The 20,855-nt window shown below is 38.0% G+C and overlaps 2 protein-coding genes across 2 annotated transcripts; both read right to left on the bottom strand.

Moving 5' to 3' along the window:
* Positions 1-30: 30 nt before the first annotated feature.
* Positions 31-12,769, bottom strand: scfd1 (sec1 family domain containing 1). Its single transcript, XM_079458088.1, has 25 exons — positions 12,659-12,769; positions 11,878-11,948; positions 11,669-11,757; positions 11,428-11,518; positions 11,187-11,309; positions 10,821-10,908; positions 10,631-10,720; positions 9,750-9,805; positions 9,194-9,279; positions 8,954-9,053; positions 8,379-8,518; positions 7,855-7,945; positions 7,650-7,723; positions 7,278-7,359; positions 7,061-7,157; positions 6,095-6,165; positions 4,924-5,003; positions 4,754-4,816; positions 4,575-4,650; positions 3,980-4,033; positions 2,167-2,219; positions 1,815-1,848; positions 1,614-1,679; positions 1,457-1,525; positions 31-926 (listed from the first exon to the last, which is right to left on the bottom strand). The coding sequence occupies exons 1-25, from the start codon at positions 12,687-12,689 to the stop codon at positions 903-905; spliced, it is 1,899 nt and encodes a 632-aa protein (XP_079314214.1). The 5' UTR covers positions 12,690-12,769; the 3' UTR covers positions 31-902.
* Positions 12,770-12,814: 45 nt separating this feature from the next.
* On the bottom strand, positions 12,815-19,635 carry g2e3 (G2/M-phase specific E3 ubiquitin protein ligase). Its single transcript, XM_079458173.1, has 14 exons — positions 19,306-19,635; positions 19,071-19,168; positions 18,535-18,636; positions 18,321-18,445; positions 18,012-18,174; positions 17,813-17,919; positions 17,295-17,411; positions 17,070-17,194; positions 16,832-16,943; positions 16,248-16,555; positions 15,972-16,153; positions 15,693-15,865; positions 15,073-15,284; positions 12,815-14,092 (listed from the first exon to the last, which is right to left on the bottom strand). The coding sequence occupies exons 1-14, from the start codon at positions 19,355-19,357 to the stop codon at positions 13,845-13,847; spliced, it is 2,124 nt and encodes a 707-aa protein (XP_079314299.1). The 5' UTR covers positions 19,358-19,635; the 3' UTR covers positions 12,815-13,844.
* Between the last annotated feature and the right edge of the window lie 1,220 nt (positions 19,636-20,855).

The raw sequence follows: 20,855 nt of genomic DNA, 5'->3' as shown, positions 1-20,855 counted from the left end.
TTTTCGCTTAAATAAATAATAAAATTGTTTCTATTCACATTTATTGGTAGAAAATGAAAACTGAAGTAACAGGTAAAAATAACAGAAAATATGCTCTGTATTCTTTCAGATCTCAGATACTGCAAAGCAAAAAAACTCACATTCACTTTTAAGCAATACAACAGTAATATTTGTACATGTATTTAGGGAAGTATATGATAACTTCGTTTTTGTCACAGTTTCCGTGTGTCTTGTCATGCTGTCAGTCACATCTTCTGAGGTTTGATTTTGTTTAAATTCAACAGATACTGAACTGGAATGGCCACAATACATCTAGAAATGCCCATTAAATCATTTCTGCGGCTGCATTATAGTATTTGTCTTTCAAGTTGACTTGAAATAACTTTCTTCAGTTAGCAATTGATGTCCACACCTTGCATGCGCTTAACCTAGTATTATCAGATAGACATTAATAACTGTTTCGTCCTCCATACGATACCCAGTAGACCGTAATGTTTAGGGAAAAACATTGATGGTACCCATCTTCAGTCCGAAGTCTCAGATGTTGGCAAAACCTTTAAGTTTGACTCATCCCAAACTGCATTTTCTATGACTTTACACAAGACACTTCTCTGATTAAACTCAGATGTTTCAACCAGAAGGTTAATCCATCAAAATAAATGCTGATATACGCTGTTGCTGACATGCTGATTACCCAAATAATAAAACAGCAGCCCATTTCTGCTTAAGACTGTTAGAACTTTATTTTCAAGAACCATTGTTATTGAATTAAATAGTATAGGAAAACAGTATAAAGTACATGGAATATCAATGATTCTGAGGTTAGAGACATTTAATAGCATATCTATGAAGATATCTTGATTTCAATTTTGAGAAGAGTGGATAGCTGGACTTCACTGCACCTATTTCTGACCAAGCTGGGAGAGCTGTGGAGAAATGAATGGATTTAGTCTTACTTTCGCTTACACTGCATAATCACAATACCAATTAAACAAAATCAGGATTACAACTGAATCGTTTTCTATTTCACACAAAATCTGTGTCATATAGGTTCACGACCAAGAGAAAGAAGGAAGAAACCCCTCCTTTTTTACCCAGGCAGAGGACTATTAACAAAAATGTATGCAAAAAAGCTGGGCACAATGTTCAAAAAATATTTACAAAGGGAAAGGCACGTTATGACATTGTGTCGGTTTTGTTAAGACAAAGTACTACGTAGTTTTGCTTCAAGTAGCAAAAAGCATTCCAAGACACTCAAAGCAGTGTTGTTCCTCCAACTGTGGGATAATCAGATGTCATTTTAGAGCAATGAATTGCAAAGCTTTTTTTCATGACATTCTCTCCATGTATGTGAATGGCTAAAGAGTGATGCAGATTGTGACTGAGACTCTAAATGGGTCACAAATCTTTCTTTTAGATATCCTGATATCAATATCTTTAGGATAACTGATCGTACCTGTTTAATAAACTGGGATGCATTGAAAAGCTCACTACACCCATAAAGAACCCGCTTCCCTGGTCTAGCCTGAAGAGAACAAAGAAAATGTTATACATCGTTATAAAAAGATGTTTTTTAGAAGGATATTTCACACAACCAAGTCTGTTTAGCATACCTTCGTGTAGTCAACAAGATTTTGATACTCTATATAATTGCCTCCACCAACAACAAAGACAATGGCCTGTAAAATGACAAAAGCTTAGTCGTTTGAGATTAGCGTAGATTATATTTCAATTTATATTTAAAGATTTCAATAAATTAGACTTGGTCCAAATATCATCAGCTCTCAACAGTGCTCACTGGTTTTAATGCTCACCTCCTGAAAGGGGTTCTTGTTTCTTGGAATGGAGCTGAAGGAATTAAAGAGTCTGATTAATTCATCAACAGTGGCAGAGAGAGAAAACAGCCAACAGTTGCGGAAAAACTACAGATCTTCTTATATTCTAAATATTTTCAGTGGAAAGTCACAGCGCTGGCAAGGATGTGTGGATCCGTTATTTACCCAACTTCAATGCTGCCTTATGTGTATGTAATAAAAGAAACAAGTTTCAAATTCCTCCATGGATCAAATGCCTTTAACATAATATTTGCATACAGTGCGACCAAATCAAATATTGTGCTCTATCGTTAGAAAATAAAAGGAATCTGAATGAGTCTTGAGTTCCTACCTCTCGCTTCCGCGAAGCAGCTTGGGATCAAAGTATCTGTAGTCATCTGTCTCCTGCAAAAATCACAGCACGTAACATAAGGGATTACAGAGCATGTCGGTAAATTGGGGATGAAATAACACTGACTGCACCGTCCCCACATCACCAGCTCCTGAAAACCACCTCATTCATCAACTCTAAACCCTTATCAAGCAATTATGCTTCCAGCCACAATTTATCTCAAAACTATCCTCAAACAGTCAAATATGCTCTCCCAGTCCTTAAGGCTAATAAAAAAGATTAAATATTTCTTCTTTGAATGTTTTGACTTCAACTGACAAGAGCTGTCTCTGAGGTGGGGGCAAATGGCCTCCTACTTTCTCATCCTCCATATTGAAAGGGCCAAGCTAGTCTCTTCCCCCACGAGACTTTGGTCACCCTGGCAGACCTTGTGCTCTGTCACATATTTCAAAAAGAAAAACTTTGCTGTCAACTCACTGAAACTGGAGACCAGTGACACTATTAAATGTCTACATGCTCCAGATTTTTCTGCGATCAGATTTCCCCTGCTAGGTAGCAAAACTCCACATTATCAGCAGAAGTTCAGACCTTTTTGTTTTTGCATCAAAACCTGGTCAAGTAGGCTGGTCTGTGAGTGGACGTTCTGAGATGCTTCTATCCCTTCAGTCGCATAGCTTTCCCAACAAAAGATGTATTGTGCTGGCCACTGGAATTCCAGTCGCTGAGAATATGATAATACTGTTATGTTCAATTCAAGTTTATGGGCAGAACGTAGAGGTCGAAAGGGAAGTATCTCAGTAACAAGATACAGCAATCGGTGCACCCCAGCTTTTAAGAATGAGAAGATCAGAGAGACCCCGAGCGCGTTTTAAAAGGAAATAAGGTCCTTCTGTCCTGGTGCGAGAAGGGGAAGCTAAAAGGCCACTGTTACACAGGCAGATGATCTCAAGAGCTAATATGTCAGCTAGCTGTCTCCATTACAGCATTTTAAATTTAGGACAGCTCTTCAGGATAGTTCTTGGAAATGAGCTAAGGGAAAATTCAACATGTCTATATAAAATCGAGCCCTTAAAGTCATAATGTGAGGGCTCTGTCAACGAATTGCCACATCATTTCCTTTTCAGTAACTCCACATTTATAACAAAATCAGCATTAATCATTTTCCCCCACACAGTCCCAGAACGTAGTTGATCTCAAAGCATCAGAGACATTTTCAAAGATTACTTTTCCTTAAACACAGTCCAACAATAACTTGAAAACAGCCAATGTGTTGAAATACCTGATGCTTCATATACAGACATTTTACTACATGGATGAGACCCTTCATAAAAATATTTTTAAGCTTGCAGAAAGAAGTTACCTGTTACTGCTGTTTAAAGCTCATTTGTTCTGAAAAAGGTAAAAGCAAAATGGAACGCTTCCAAATCCCTCGAAACATTATGCTTTTGCTCACTAAAACTATCTCCTCACTCTCTCTCCACAGGTGTTCCCCTGGCTGTTACAGTCGCATTAACACAGCAGATCAGATTGCCTTAACTGAGGTCTCGTATAAAAAAGCTTCTTCTGTGCCCTCTTAAGAGTAAAGCCAGTGTCCTATAGAGCTGCAGTGTCTTAGACATCAATCCGCAGTGGGAGGTAAACCTGTCATCCTTAATGACATGCAAAACTGTTTGCATGTAGGAAACATTTTTGGATAATTATCCATAGATGTGCAAAAACATACAACTATAAAGTGAAGGATTGTCACATTTGTATGTACTGCTATGAATAATAATGGTGTGATAGAGTGATGAAAGGACAGATGGATGCTTACCGGGTTTGACTTAATTTCCATTAAGTTGTCCAAGATTCGAGTAACAGGCAAGTTCTGTACAAACACAAAAAAGGCTCACAATAAAGCAGACACAAATATACAATAAACAGGTATTGACACAATAACATGGATAAGTTAAAAACCATGATAGTGCATTTTGTGTTAATTCTACACGTATTGCAAATTCATTCAACTATTCAGCATTTGTTGTGGATTCTTTTGTGAAGTGTTAAACTGATATTGTAACAGCTCTGGCGACATCACGCAGGGTATTCATTTCTGGCTCTGTCCGACCACCTCAGATTTTTGAGTATGTACCATAGTACATGCTTATTTTAACTACTTCAACAGATAACATTAACTAATCAAAATTCGTACAGTTAACAGTTAATTATATTTAACCTTACATTAATATCATTGTAGTCCACCCTGAGGTTATGAAAGTGTTTCTGAAGAACATGCTAGAACCTCTTTAGAACATCTTCTTCTGTATTTTGCCAGTGAGTGGACACATTTTCTTGTTTTGGGTGAACTATTCCTTTAATGCAGATTAATGCACTGCAGTCTAAAGCTAGTTATTGGCGTATATACTCACATGCTGTTTCAATACTAGATTTTTCACCCCCTCCATTACAAACTGGGAGCCAGTGTTCATGACCCTCGAGAAAAGTCTACGAAAGCGACAAGCAGACCATCATATATTTGCAACTGACGCTTATGACATTAACAAAAGTGATTTGCATTGTCAGAACTAAATTTACTGTAACGTCATACCCCATTGGTTTCACTCCACTGCTCCCATAGTTGGCTGGTGTTGCAGCCATCTTGGTGAAGGCTCTAGAAAATATTAGTTACAAAGCTCTTGCTCTCATAATTCTGTTAAATTTAATGTAGTTACTATGAGACGTGTTATGATGTGTTTGTTGACAATGGCCAGAACTTACTTCCACTGCTTTATGAAGTTAAGTGGGGACAGGTCACAGCCAGCATCAAGCATTGCTTTTTTGTACTGCTCCAGATCAGCCTAAAGAAGAACAAAATCTCGGATGAAACCAAAACTTTAGCAGGTCAAATGAAACTGTTTTTATACAATGAAGGATGGCACATGGCTCACAAGTCACAAGCATTCATCAGAATGAAAAGAAACACATTTCTGTTAGGCGCGTAACCGTCTGCACCGCAGGAACCAGTCAGGACGGTTTGATGTCACCAATCTCATTACTGTGTCCAAAAAACAAACAAAATGGTTGTTTTTGGAGTTCATGCAAACGCTTTGCCAACAATAATATACTCTGGTTCAGGAGGACGCAGATGAAAGAAAGATCCCCAGAAGACGTGGAAGAGAGTTCCTGTCTGACTTTAGCCGTCGACTCACTATTATTTGGAAAGTTAAAGCTTTTAGTGCCTAGATTCATAACCATGTCAGAGCATGACAGCGGGGTCCCTGCGTGACGCATTGGCCACAGCGCTTTCTCTCCTGATAGGACAACTTCAAGGGTCACTGGCACTGCTGTGGGGTGAGACATCATCTATCCGAGTTTGGTCCCATGGCTCTGTTTCCTAGTCTTGAAATTGTACACAAGAACTCATACTGTCTTTTGAATGGCCATTTAGGAGATCTTGCCATGAGCTGAACAATACTGCTTTATCAAGGTACAAGAGCAATAACATTTGGCCATGGCATCAAAGAGCGTCAGTGTTCCCCAAATCTGCGCCGCATGTGTCCCAAAGAACAACAAGGCTTTTGAAGTCTAAAAAAATACAGTTTGAGAACCAAGGCCGAGCTTTATATAGAGGATTCAGAATGGTTTTGGCTTGATGTGTCCCAAAATAATCAAAAATCCATGCATTTGCCACTGATTATAATCAAATGTGGTGTTACCGAAAGTGCACATCAGGGTAGCCCACCACAGACGACACTGCAAGTCTGTGTTTCAGTCTTATTTGTATAGACATCTAACGGTTGCTATGGCACTCTATGATCAACAGTCATGAACATCTATCGTCACAGATTGTCATGGAGTCCCGGAGTAACATTAGGATTCCTATATATATACAGGAAAATAGAAATACAGATAAATCATTTGGGTTTAATAGTTTGATTGAAGGCCGTACCTCAGATGGGGGCTGCTGGGAAGTGACGTAGTAGATGAGAAACAACCTCATCTTATCCTCTGCGGTTCCAGCTACCAATAAGGAAAAAACATCATCAAAATGCATACTGTTCATTTACATTCAACAAAGTAAACACGACTAGAGATTATTTTCCTCAAAAGCGGAAATGTGATCAGTAAATCAAACATTAAACTCTGCTTAAACACTAAAGCACAGTGCATTCCGAACACATGAAAAATAACTGATCGCTATCATGATGGTCAGCATAGTGGCCATTCCTGTGTACTCATAGGAAACCTGTGAACTTAAAGAGGATCCCGTGGAGATCAAGAAACCGTGTCCTCTCGAAACCTCACAATGCTGGCGGGAGAGAAAACAAATTTCATCCTGTGGTAGCATCACAGAGAGACTTTAAAGTCGACCGCTTCCCCTTAGGGATGTGATGTATTTCAGTCCACTAAGCTGGAAAATGGCTGGATAAAGAAGAGGGGTGGGACAGAATCTCATTAATTGACGAGTTACTCATAGAATTAGTTTTATTTGATCTTTCAGAAAGGGGTTGTTCTTGGTAAAACAAAACGTTGATAAGGCAGTTGCCATGTTTTGAGGGACATCATGGTGGAATATAGTTAGGCTTACAGACCAGTCAATTAGACATAAAGTCACAGGAGGCCAAATGTTACTGATTTTAACAGATTTTTTCAGATTTTAGGGCTATGTTATGTTGTTGGACACAAAGGATGTTGTTCCAATCAGATATTAGAACGAATTGTATCTTTATGGAGACTCCTGTAGCAAAGTTGTGTCTGGACCAATAAGATTTTACTGTAGAACTCATACTTCAGAACCCATTATGATGCCAAAGAAATTGAAACCTTCGAATAATAAGTTATATTATTATAAATATTTTTAATATGATGGCATTAACAGCCAATAAGCTCTGCATGTTTAAAGTGGAAGACTCACCGTCAGGATCACTGATAATGTCCAGTAGAGATTTATCAAGAGTAGATTTACTCATGAGCTTCTCCTCATACTCAAAATACACATCCAGCTTACGACTCTAAAGACAGACAGGCACATTTAGAGTAAAATATGCGGCCCTGCCTCGCAAAAAATAATAAGATGTGCTGAGAAACCGTAACCCAAGAGATGAAAAACATTTTTCTCATGGTGCACTGACCTTGATGTGGTCCAAAACTGCCGTGGCAACGTTGGTGTGGAGGTCAATCAATCTCTTCTTCTCCAGAAGCTCAGGAAGAGAACTGTTTGGAGAGAGGAGCACGGTGTTATTCAACTCTATTTGTGCAGGGGTACAGCGGAAGACCCTTTGTGAGAACAATGACTAATATATATTTATAATAGCTCATGTGCGATAGGAGACAAGTGGCGGCTGTAATTAGATTAGCATAGGATTTCATAACAAACTACAATTTTGGAGGGGAAGTCAACTTCTTTTGTTAATGGGAATGATCTACAAATGAAATAAGAAAGTAATTCTATTCCTTTAAGCAAAACACACAGTCAATAAAAAAGATATTCTTCTTTCTCCTACCTGACGGCTGAGGTAAGTTTGGCAGTGTTATCTGACAACATACTAATGGCTCCATCATCCTCCCCCTCTAGGCCCTTTGAAAAAAAACACATATCAGCATTACAGGCTTCTTATCACCGCTTCAGTTCAACAATGCCTTTATATATTATTCAGCATCAGCCCTAGAGCTAATCCACAAATAACAAACCGCATTCTTGTGTCTTACCATGATGCTCTTGAGGCGTTTAACCTCGTCCTCTTGTGCTCGATATGTATCCAGTTCCTCTTGCACGGCTTCTGCCACCTCAGGAAACGGACTGAAACATCGACCAGAAATCAATTAAATGGTTTTCATGAGGTTGAGGCTAAAAATAAGCCAGTATGTGATCCGGATAAGCTATTGGATAAAGTCCTGAATGTAGCTATGAAAACATTTATATTTATGCATCTGGCAGACACTTTTATAGAAAGCAACAGTGTATTCAAGGGACACAATACTTTACCAAAATAAAATATTTAAAAAAAATATGGTAAAAATATTTCCTAAAAGAGGTTAAAAACAATGACATGAAATGCACTGCTGCTTAAATCTTTAACTCTTCTGTTTCTCCACTTATGTTGAAAAGATGCTTTTGAATCAGAAAAGGTATTTCAATAATTCCATAAAAAATACTAAAACATTATGTTAAAAGTTAATAGAAACTAGATACTTAAACAATGCAGAAGAACACTATAAGAGAAAGTATTTACCTTCCTTTGTGTTTTTGCCAAAATGTATCAGCAGAAGTGAGGTCATAGCTCTTCTTGTTCTTTTTTTTGGGTCGTGCCCCGGATGGGCTGGCCTCTGATCCCTGAGACTCCTCCACAGACACCCGGTTCAGATGGAAGTCCTGATAAAACACATATATACAAATGTGTGATACTGGGTAACAGAATTTCTGCACCAAAACATACTGCAGGCCCTATTGTCCCTTACTATAAAATAACTACAACAACAAAAACGTTCAATCCAATTGTATAAAACATAGAATAGAATCCTTCAAAGCACTTCTGGCAATTTAAGACTTTAAAGCAGAAGCATTTTGAAACCACAAAAAAGAATAAATGACTACTGGCACAAAAAACAACCCGGCGCAGACATTCCACATTTAAAAAACCCTTTATCATCCATACGGTGACTGTAATAACTTGATCTTTCCATATATACCGCAACTTGGAGCTACTTTCAGTTTCCATTAAGGGAAAAGTACATTAGCATTTCTTGAAAAATATAAGTAATATGGGCTTAATTTGAGGTCATGTGGGTTTCTTTGGGATCTGCTCACCAGCACATCGTGAATAAGAGCCTGATACGTCCATGTGTGGTGAAGAGGAGTCGCTAGGTCCATGTTCCGGTCGGCAAGAACAAACAGCGGCCTCTGAAAACTGTGGGGGTGTGGTGAAGTTATATAATTATAAAGCCTAGAACTACAGTAAAACCAAAATCACTGTTTTCTAGATCTTTTCTTAAACTTTCCATCCATCTATAGGTCTGTTTGTCATCTGTGTGTGTGATTTTGCTCCACCTGAACTGGCCAGTGCCCATGGTGTCTCCGGTGAACAGGCTGTTTCGAGCGTCCCGCAGATTCTCTCTCAGTTTCTTGTCAAGTTTCTGGGTGGAAAAAAGTTAAATCAGTAAAACCAATAGTTCCAGTAGGAACGAGTTGTACAATATGTAGGAAATTAAATAATCTAATAAACACAGGAATTTAAGGTGTTAATTTTATCTCATCTAACACTAAGACATTCTTCTGTTAGAAAACGAATCATCCAAAAGCTCTCTATTGAAAGCCAGGCGAGGTTGGACTGAGTCCCACATACAGAACAAAGAAGAATTTTGTACCTTTAGTAGAACAGCATTAAGTGACAGTATCAGTTTGCCCACTTTGGACATTTACAAATGCTGTGTAATAGGGTTTACAAGGAGGGGTTGAGGTGATTAATAAATGACCACAGACATTCCATACCATTCTACTCACAATTCGTAAAACTCTTTTTAACCGAGCAGGACAAAGATATCTCAGATTGTTCATATAGAAGGTATCAGAGGGACATCAAAAAACAAATCCGTGAGTAACTTACCACTGCTACCATTTCTGCAGCGTTCCCTCTTGGACATCGGATTATTGGGACAGCACCTAAGATAACAGGAAAGCTCATTGTACTGCCAATAGGAGGGCGCATTTAATATCCACACACAGGCTCCCAAGACACTCAAGAATGTTCAGTAGAGTTTAACCCACACTTCGTAAACAGCAATACAGACTTGATCATTGCACTTAGTTAGAATCAGGAAGTTTCCGTCGTATGAAAGTTTAGCAGTTTGGATCAGATTTACATTATGGGTTTGCTTATGGGTAAGAATGAAAGCCAAATATGTTCAATAATTACGAAAATAGACATATGCCATGTTTTTCAGACAAGGTTTAAGACTAGTCACTGACTAAAATTTATATTTGAGCAACTGAAAATAACTCAATTAATAACATATAGCAAATATAACATTTAAATAACACAAAATGCACACCAGAGATGTTTTTTTTTATAAAAGTGACTAATTTAACTAGTCCTGGCTTAAGATAAACCTTGTCTGCGAAACCGGGCCTTAATCGAAATATTCAGTCCTTTAGTCAATATACAGAAAAACATGCAGGAAGGTTCTGCCACCCAGTGGCTCTCTCAACACAAACCACTCTTCATAATATAAAGTCTTCAAATCATCTTAACAGTTAAACAATGAGCAAACGCTGGCTTACTTGCACTTTTTAATTTTCTAATTATATTGAATGAAAATGTCCTGTTGAAATACAAAAGTTAAAAAAATGACTTGATGGCGAGGAACTATCTGTTTAAGTTGAGAGTTGGGTGGCAGAGAGGACAATTCAAACAAATCATAAGCTCCTAAATTCAGACAACCCATTAAACAGAGCGCACATACAGAAGGATAAAAACTTGCTATTTACCAAGTGTAACAAAGAAGCAGAACAGGCTATCCACTATAGTGTCCATTATGGCCTCCATGTCTGTGTCCATGATATCTGGTTTGTTGATAGCTGCCGGTAAATAACAGTAGTACTGTAAATTATTCCATTCAGAAATAAACTAAAATCAGAACATATAAAGAAAACACTGTAGGTCTTTTGAGCAACAAACCGTGATAGGAGATGAGTTCTTTGTTTTGATTGCAGAGAATGAACATTTCATCTTCAAGCGTGATGAAGTTCAGATACTGATCAAACACCTGTGAAAAGGTAGAACCGATTTGAGAAAGAGCTGAATGAAATCATCAATAATAGCATGATCATTAAATAATGCCACGCCATTACAACGCTATGAAGAGTCTGGATATTATTTAAATATTTGAAACATATTATTTAAAAATGATTTTAACTTGTGTTTAGCTGAAGAAGATAACCCATGGCCACATACACCTCGGATGGCATGAAAGGATGGCTTAAATTTCATTTTTGGGTGAACTATTTCTTTACAAACAGTTACTAACTCGAGAGCTTGACTTACTTTGGTCACCTGGTTTACTGCATTAGATGCTAGTGCAGCACTTGCTATATCCTCCAGCTTGCTTCTGGAGATTGCAGAGATGAAGTTCAGGTAGTAGGACTCATAGAGTTGGTTTCGCAGATCCTGCAAGAAAAAAGTTACTCTTTTAGTTTTGAAAAATAGGGTAATTTTGTTTTACATGAAGCTTGACACTGTGTAATACAACAAACAGTAAAAGAGAGACAATAATCTTAAGGTTTACTTGACATATCCTGTCAATGTTCTCCTCTGTGGGCATTATGAAGTAAATGGCAGGAACATCTGGAATGGGATCGCGATCCGAGTGCAACAAACTAGAAGATGAAGTAAACAAGATGCACAGTAGTGTCAAAAGCAAACAATTCAAACGACTGACATTCAATACATTAACAAAAGCATCCGTTATACAAAATGTTTCTTTTAAAACACAATGGTAATCATAATAAAGTATTAAAGGTCCTCACAGGTGAAGAGTGATGCCAATGTCACGTAACTCTTTCACTGACAGCAGGGGAGAAATGATGTCTTGGCCAAAGCGATCGTAAATTAGGACCTTTTAAGAATAGCAAAGCGTGGGTGTGTAAAGAAATGACCACAACAGAAGCATTATTGTGATACCTTAAGACCCCTGTGTAGTGGAAGAAGTGAGGAAACCTCTAGGTGTAATCCTTACCTTCCATACCGGTTCAGCTGCTGTGTTTTTCAGGGGTGGGGCATTGAAGTTGAGCATTCGCTTTAGAGCAGCTGAGGACAGAAACATTCTTTCAATATCAGAATCGAAAATCACAGTCAGCCAATGCACGCCATTCTTGCCTGTGTGCATAGTGTTAAGTAATTTAAATGATATTATTGTTAAAACAGATTTGACAGCATTTCATCAAGAACACTATGTTTCATATCTCACCATTAACGTCACGTTACTTCATGCAGTGCCATCCACATTTTAATTATTAAATGCACAACCATATCTTGAATAATTTTTACTACAGCTGCATCCACACAATAAATGTAAACACCCATGTATTGTAAAAATCTCACAAATACAAGAACATTATAAAACAATTTATAATGACTTATTATGATAACTATATATTAGGTTGCGCTTATTGCCTTGAAGCTAGCGTGTGCGTGACCACTGGTTCCTAAGTCTCCGGGATATTATTTACCAGCAGAGTTTATAAAGGAGCCCTTTGGCTCTCTACATTGATCAAAACAGCGTACTTTATCTAGTCATACAAGCTGAACAAATCATCCACTCATCTGATGTTAACCAGCTGCTAGATAACCAACACGATTAGCATTCTTAGCTAGACTATCAGAACTCTGTTTAAAACGTAGTCATTTCTACCCTATGTATTTAAATAAATAAGGCTTAAAAATCATTGAGAATCATTCGCAGGAGTTATATCACCATTATGGAGTTTTTCGAGATAAATTCAAACTTAGCAACAGACCTGCCTGTTTTTCCCGGATGGAGGCCGCCATCTTTACTGTTTATGCGGTGACGACTAGGGAGGTGACGTGGCAGCCGGCAAGTTGCTCTGTGTGTGTAAGGTTACGCGCGCAATGAGAGGTCTTCAGAATGAAACCTTTAAGTGAACAAATATTTAAATTTTTGAGTATTCTTTTATTACTTTAAACTATTACAGATCCTTTAGGAATAGCGCCCCCATCTCATCAATCCTCTCGAACAGTTACCATGGTAACCACATCACTCATCATGTTCTGCTACAGTGCGCTCAACTTTAATTATCATTGAACCCAAGTTAGAACCTGTGAGAGTAATAGCTAAGAAAGTTTAATCAATTATAACAGACATAATGCTCAAACAACATGAGAATAATATACAAATGGGAAAAAAACATACATTTCTAGTATATGATTTCTATCTTCGGTCTAAGAAAAAAACAGCCTAAGATGCATGTGTAGTGGAAAAGCATTTATCTTTTATGGGAAAACTGGACTGTGGCTAGTAATAAACAATAAAGTTGCAATTGCACCATCTTGTGGCTATCTTGTAAACAAAAACTGTTCATATTGTTTTGTGAAAATATAAATCCTGTTGCTTGGTACTCATACTGTAGGCAAACACGGACTACTGAACATTTTAACAGTGGTAAAACTGGTGCAACACTGAATGGTGTGGCTTTTCTGATCCCATTTAAAGCAATGTATATTATAAGCCACATCTGAACCTTAATAAATGCCTGGTTTTCAAGAACTCTAAAAATACTTCAATAAACTCACTGTTATGAATCCAAGTTTGTAACGAACATGCTTTATATAAAAGGCACAGATTAAAGTTTACGAAAAAAACACATTAGTTATTCTGATGACTGGCTGACTTGTGATTGCTCTTTAGTTTTTGTAAGGTAAAAGGTATGTGCAGAATTGTAGAATACTGTATAAACCTAGACACTCATTCTCTATTTGGTATTGCTAATACAATGATAGTTGGGTATATAAAATTACTGATAAGTGTAAAAAATGGTTCAAGGGCAATAACCTAATGAAGTAATGCTGATGTGAGCTAGAAATAAAAATATATTGTTTAAATAATACTCAGTAACTAATAAATAAACATTTAGCACCATCGCAGATAACTGGGTAAACCCCCGCTAATCTACAGAAAAGACTTCTTCAAATGTACTGCATAACAGAAAACTGACACACTGCATAGTCCAAGTGTTTCTTGAAGACCTCATAAGAGGGTAGTATAGGAAGAATGAGATGATTGGTGTCACAGTTGCTCTGGGGAAAGGCACAGGAAGGGTCTGGAGAGTTTATGAACGAAAGAGTGGGAGTCGGATTGAATCCGATGGCTGGAACCGCATCTGTAGCAGTAGAAAATGTAAGAATGTCCTCGATTGATGTTGCACACTGGCCCTCTGAAATAAAAGATGAGAGGTGAGCTCATTCCCCAATAAACACACAATTATATATGTTGGTTAGGATAAAAATAAAGACGACATTTTATTTTCACTTGCATACCACATAATGCATTCTGTTATAATAAGTGATAGATTATGTAAAATGGTTATGGTTTATAAGATGGTTGTGTGTAATGTTATGCCATACGGGACCGAGGACACCGAGCATGCATTAACGGTGCCAGTGGGGCTATAACAGCCTTAGCCAATGGGTTGGCGCGTATGGTTATGTTGAGTTTGGTAAAGAGTTGTAACTGTAATGTTGTGCCATACGGGACCAGGGGCACTGAGCACATATTTCAGTCGTGACCTAATTGCTAGAGAGTCCGGTCGTGACCAAATGGCTGCCGGTTTGATTGGTTGAGGCGGATGGACACAGCATGGGCTGCCAGGTGACCTTGCAACAATGCAACACACACCCAGGACTGAGCAACCTGCGGTGGGACTCCCTTGGCTGAGGTGCTCTTGTGATAAAGGGACAAAACACCCAATGTGGCTGGGGGCACAACTGACGATGTGTCGCATTGATTGGGAACCATACAAAGGGCATTATCAGCAGCACCTCACCCAGGATAATGGATGTGATGAAAGTAGGATCACAGCTCATGTGATATCTCTTTGATAATGGCAAGGAAAGGCAATCAGTATTTCTAGAATCATTAATCCCCCGAACACAGAGGATGCCTACCCAACTAACCCAGTGAGACCACAGACCTCCTTTTCCTAAATTCGTATTCTTGACTGCTCCCTCTGTCATGCATAAGGTGTGGGAAATGTCCTATTGGGCAATTCAACTGTGCTGAATAGTGGGATTATAACACCTAGTCCTAAACGGTAGATAAGTGGTAGATTATGCAACCCCATGTGTCAAAATAAAACTTGATAAAACGATTTCTAGATTCTACCAACAGACAGCACATGATTTTTAACAAACTTACCCTCACACTCATGAAGATACTGTTCCCAAAAGTTGATGGTTGTGTTTTCTTTTGCTTTCAGATCTTCCTCCTCTGAAAACCGCTTGGTAAAAAGCTCCAGGGTGGATTTAGCTGTCACCCTCGCCACGGGGCCACAGAAAACCGAATAGAAACTTTCAGCGCACATCTGAACCTGCTCAAAAACTCCAAGCGTCCTTAGACCCTCCCGAAACCTGAAAATAACAATAAGAACCTAATCAGTGAAAAGTTAACCCACATACTGTATATCTTCAATATATTTATAAGAGAATAAACAGCAGACACAGACGGTGTAGATAAATGTACCAAAAATGGTAAATAATAATTTGTCACCAAAGCTGTATGACTTTCCCTCTTCTGCAGAAGACAAAAGAAGACATTTCGAAGAGTGTTGTTAACCGACACCCATTCACTTGCATTGGTTTTGTGTCCACACAATAAAAGTGAATGGGTCCTGGTGCTGTTCGGTTACCAACCTCCTTCAAAATATCTTCTTTTGTGTTCTGCGGAAGAAAGTAAGTCATACAGGTTTGAAATTAAAAGAGGATGAGTAAATTATGAAATAATCATTTTTGGGTGAACTATCCCTTTAAAGTACCAACCTCTGCATAGGCAGCTGTAGTCTGATGATCAAGTAAAAATTGAGAACATCCTCCACCAACATGTCTTTCTCTGAGAGCTTACTGACTTTCCGCCAACAGCCTGCTGCTTCCAAGTACTCCCTGGCTGACAGCATTGCACTTCTTAACTGACTTATGGAGTTTGCATCTGCAATCTAAAAACAATGCTCACATTGTGACAGGTATACAACAGTCATTCTGTTAGCTAGAATCATGGTTTGTTAGTTTGCGATGCTATCTTAAAACAATAACAAAACTCACTCTTCTGACTTTGTGTGACAAAACGGTGTCTCCAAGGTTTTTTAGTGTAGGTCTGTAGTCTGTGGGGTAGCTGAACAGACTGTGGTACAGCGCTGGAGAAAAGAAGCCCACTGGGGGACCACCATGAACCAAAGAGATGGCCAACAGGCTGCCGACCTCAAAGTAAAGATCGTCCCTCAGAGCTGTTAATATAATACAATAATTTAGTTTTCAAAGTCATTTCAGTTAGAGCTGACATAATTGCATTGGAAATTTGTGTAGAGAACGCTACAGTACCTTGTGAGTTCAGAACCAGGTTTTTAGCTCCATTGGGTCCCTCAAAGATTTCAGACGTCTGCAAGTTGTGAACAAGACTTCTGACAAACCAACGTTGATTCCTGAGTCTGTTGTTTAGTTTGTCTTTGGAGAACTTGACAGAAAGTGTGTAGCAGGGATCAAAGTCACTTTGCCGCAAAACCGCAAGAGCTGCTTTCACCACCTCATCATCATTACCATCTCCCACTAACACCTCTGTGCACTGCTGCTGTGATATCTGACAAGCCAGACCCATTAAGATCTCTGCAGAAGTGGCTGGCAGACACTGCCTACAAAAGTAAAGAGCACCTCAATACCTTTAAGAAATGGAACAAGTCATGCATTCAGTAAAGGTAACTAACACAATGTTTTGAAAACCATGATCGCTGTGAGCATTCTTACAAATGTCTCTGCTGGACTGTTGCAACACCAAAAAAAATTGTTGCAGCACTTAAATATTAAATTATTTGTTTAGTGTTCTGTTGCTTTAGGGTGGTTGTTTAAAGACAGAATTTGTATTTGAGTAAACTGCCCATTTAACAAAACAGAAACAACTGAGCTAGTACCTTTTAGAAATGAGGGAGGAATGAAGGTCGGAGATACATCCTTTAAATAACCTCTTCCTCTCTTGCCTTTCAGCCAGTGGAGCTTTAGTATAGTTGGGTAGGGGCACCGAATCTGCAGAAAATAAAAGGATAAAGGTATAATGTATGAGGCATTTCATGTCCAATCATGCAGTGTTAAAATTTAATTATTAGTAGATATACATATGGGCTGATCAATAACAAATAAACAATAGTTTACTTTTCTCCTCAACAGCTGCTTTGCATTCATGACATGTCCAGTCAGTTTCGTAAAGCTTGAGGCAGGAACACCTACGATGAGTTCCCCTGGATCCACAGAGAATACAACGAACAATTTCCCAAATGCTGTAAACCAAAAAAAAAGTTAATAACAACAGAAACGTATCAAAAACATAAAATAATCAAATTTAATTTAAAGAATGACTTCAATAAGCACATCGATTACCCTGAGAGTGAGCTGTGTTTACGACCCTTGTGAGATAGACACTTGCTGGCATCACAGTGCTGGTACACTTGCAGCAATTCTCCAAAGGCATTTTCTTCTAGTTCCCAAGATGCATCTCTAAGGATTGTATCATATTTGAGCACAAATAATATTAAATTATTAAAAAGGCATCTGCATTTATTGTCTTGCCATGTTAAAGCCATGTGTGATACATATCAGATATGAAAGGATCTCAGCAATATCGTAAAGCTGGTTTAGAAAAATATATATGAGCATAGACAAATTATGCATCAATTATAAAGGTGCTAACTGTAAAATGTGGTCATCAGAAAAATAAAGCCACCAACTTACTACTTGTAAGTCGCTTTGGATAAAAGCGTCTGCCAAATGAATAAATGTAAATGTAAACCCAAATAACTGATATTACAGCATTGTGAAATGTAATATGTTTTTGGTTTAATTAGGGGGGCCTCACAGTGAAAAAAATAATGCCAGATTCAGAAATAACTCCCATTTACCTCTCTGGTATGTGTATTCCCATCCTAATCATTTCTTGCTGGAACTGGTCTTTGTTATTGCAGAGCGTGCATTTGAAGAAGAACATAGCAGCACTGTGTGCATGTTGCTGCAACAACAGAATTGAGATCCAGGGCATGATTTCCAACCATGGGTTATTACATTTGTAAAGAATTATGTATATGTGCGTTCATTTAGTACCTGTACACAAGCCCTGTGAAACCAGCTTCCATGACACGCAGGACATTTAAGCACATTGTAGGAGAGAACAGGTTCAATTGTCTCCAGACACACAGAGCAGGAAAGTGGAAGACTTCGGCTGGAGACGCAGGTCTGAATAGGCGCATGCTTTTTACAATAAGACCTGTAAAAACAAAAGTTGCCATCATCAGTATCTTTCTAAAATATGATTATACCACTGTGCTGGAGTTCAGGAAATGTCATTCATGTTATGGCAAAGAAAGGGTTTTTCTGCGCACTAGAAATGATGTCTTGTGAAAAGAAACTTACGGAAAGGAGTCTGTGAACTGGAATATAAACTCCTGCTCTATTCCACAAGGCATGTGGACCATCTGCCTGCAAGTTCTGATGAAACACCCCACAGAAGCGCCATACTTTTTACAGTGGGTGCACTTCTGCAGGTGACAAGTAAAAAAAGTTTTAGCGTCTGACGCATTCACACAGTGATAATTGAAAATACGTAGACAGCAAACTGTGTATTTACCAGCTTAGAAGATCTGCGAATCTCCTTTTCTATGTCATTCACCAGAAACCCATGAATGCCTTCATGCTCCTCCCCTCTCTGAAATACCCCACTAGATACCAGCTGTAAATTTAGATCGAAAACTCAAAATAAGATTATGATAATTATGAAAATGGTTTAGAGAAGACAGATGTGTGCGTGGTGTGTTATTTAGAATTCCTTAAGCATTCATGACACTATATTATTTTAGCCTATTGGTAGGACCATACAGTCCACAGCAATAAAAATAAACCTCAATGCTAAATTTAAGCAACACCTTGTTGACACTCATGTTGATAATGTGGGGGTCACTGTTTAATGTGCAATGTAAAATCTACATCCTGAAACAAAACCAGATGAACCAGAGAATAAAACAAATATCACACAAGCATCTTAAATGCACAATAGAAATCAAAAGCCATGTTCTAATAACAAATATAGCACCTCTTGCTCTTACAAATAAAAGTGCAATGTATAAAAAGGTTTAAAAATATAACGTTAACTTGGCGATTGCTCACCAAACAGAAATAGTGGACAGTCATGTTGTGCTGTTCGAGGGTGATCTTCTCCCCATACTTTTCTGGACAGTTGTCGCTGCGCTTACAAAGACTACAAACTGAAGGATAAACAAAGATGTTAGTCTGAGGTTAACACAACAAAATTAAAGGTTAAAACTTATAATATCGAGTCAGCAAACCGACTGTTTCCAACATCACGAGTTTGGTCACTGAAATATTGTAAGGAAATACTTACTGAGGTCCTTCATCTCTTTTATTTCGGTACTCTCCTCTTTTATCGCTTTCATTATCGGTTTGTTAGGCAGCAAACCTTACGAAATGCTAAAATGTTGACCATACGCGTTACCACAGAAGCAACTGTTTGTTCTTGGTTCCTAGTGGAGGATTAACTTCATTGTTATCATTAGCTATATCTAGTTAAATCGCGCAAGAAAATAAAATAATATGCTTTTATATACATTACAGCGTAGCCTAAATGTAATAAAACATTTCAGAGCAGTGTGTGTGTGTAATGTGCTTAAATTTTAAATCTGCCTCTACCCGTGAAAATCCGCCCCTGCTTGCTTTTGATTGGTCGATTTTAAACCAAAACAAAGGTTTTCCGATGGGCGGGCATCTGACCAAAACATTGCGCAAAACACGCGAGACTTGCGCAAAACACATGAGCGCAATTTCCGCTTGTCCTTCAAAATAAGTGTCAAGTTGGCGGACTTTTGTGGAAATGTAAAACGTGTATTTTAATATGGTCAAAATATACTTTATGAGGAGATAAGTGATTTAAAAAAAAATGTGTCGATGTTTAGCAACTTAATGTCAATACGTTTCTAAAGCTTAATCTACTCTATTTCATTTGTTTAATAGGCATCTGTCAGAATATAATACAATTTTAAGATTATAACATTTAAATGTATAACAGTTTTAAATACTATTTTCATTCAAATTTTACCACCCATTGGACACCCAAGAAAATATACTTGTCCATTCCACATGAGTGTCACTAACCAGCAGGGGGCAGTAGATCAAATCAGTTCAATGCTCTGTCTGCGTAAGGACTGGGTCCTCCAAATTTAAAATTGACAACTGGACATTTGTAATAATTGGTTACAAATAAAAATTCCTATTTATATTACATTTCCTTTTATTTCTTTTATTAATATCTTTCATTAACGTCAGTATTTTGTGGTAGACTTCAAAACAATTTGAATGCATATTTGCATAATACAATTTTAAGGTAAAATATGAAATATTCAATGGAAATGTGAGACAGTTTTGCTAGTGTTTAAGTTATGGTGTACAATTATATTTATATTAAGGATATGCTGTTATGTATTGCAAGTGTTCTGCATGACCTAAAAAACTACACAGTGATGAATGAATACATCTAATGCTCTAAAAGGAAGAGTGTTCCAGAAGGAAGTGTCAAGATTAACACTAGATAACTAGATCTGTAAACTAACCTATGCCGCCCTGGCTGAAAGCCAGAACTGATGCCTAGATTTATTCATGCCTAGGTGGAATAATAATAGCAAATGATAATAAATAATAGCTAGGAACCTTGTCTGTTTTTTGCCTCAAGTTCAACGTCTTGACTTGGCTATTGTTTGACAACACATGCAAGGGGGTCCTTGGATGCTCTTTTGACTTGGTATATAAGATTACAGGCCAACCTTTTCTTTCCTTGACTAAATTCCAGAGGGAGTCCAAACAACTCCCTCAATTTTTCACACTGCATTTCCTCCACGTGTCCAATGCTTCACAGAGTTTGCATTATGCGAGCTAATTTAG

This window comes from Barbatula barbatula (assembly GCF_947034865.1).
Source record: "Barbatula barbatula genome assembly, chromosome: 6".
Lineage (NCBI taxonomy): Eukaryota > Metazoa > Chordata > Actinopteri > Cypriniformes > Nemacheilidae > Barbatula > Barbatula barbatula.
This window is presented reverse-complemented; position numbering and strand designations above follow the sequence as displayed.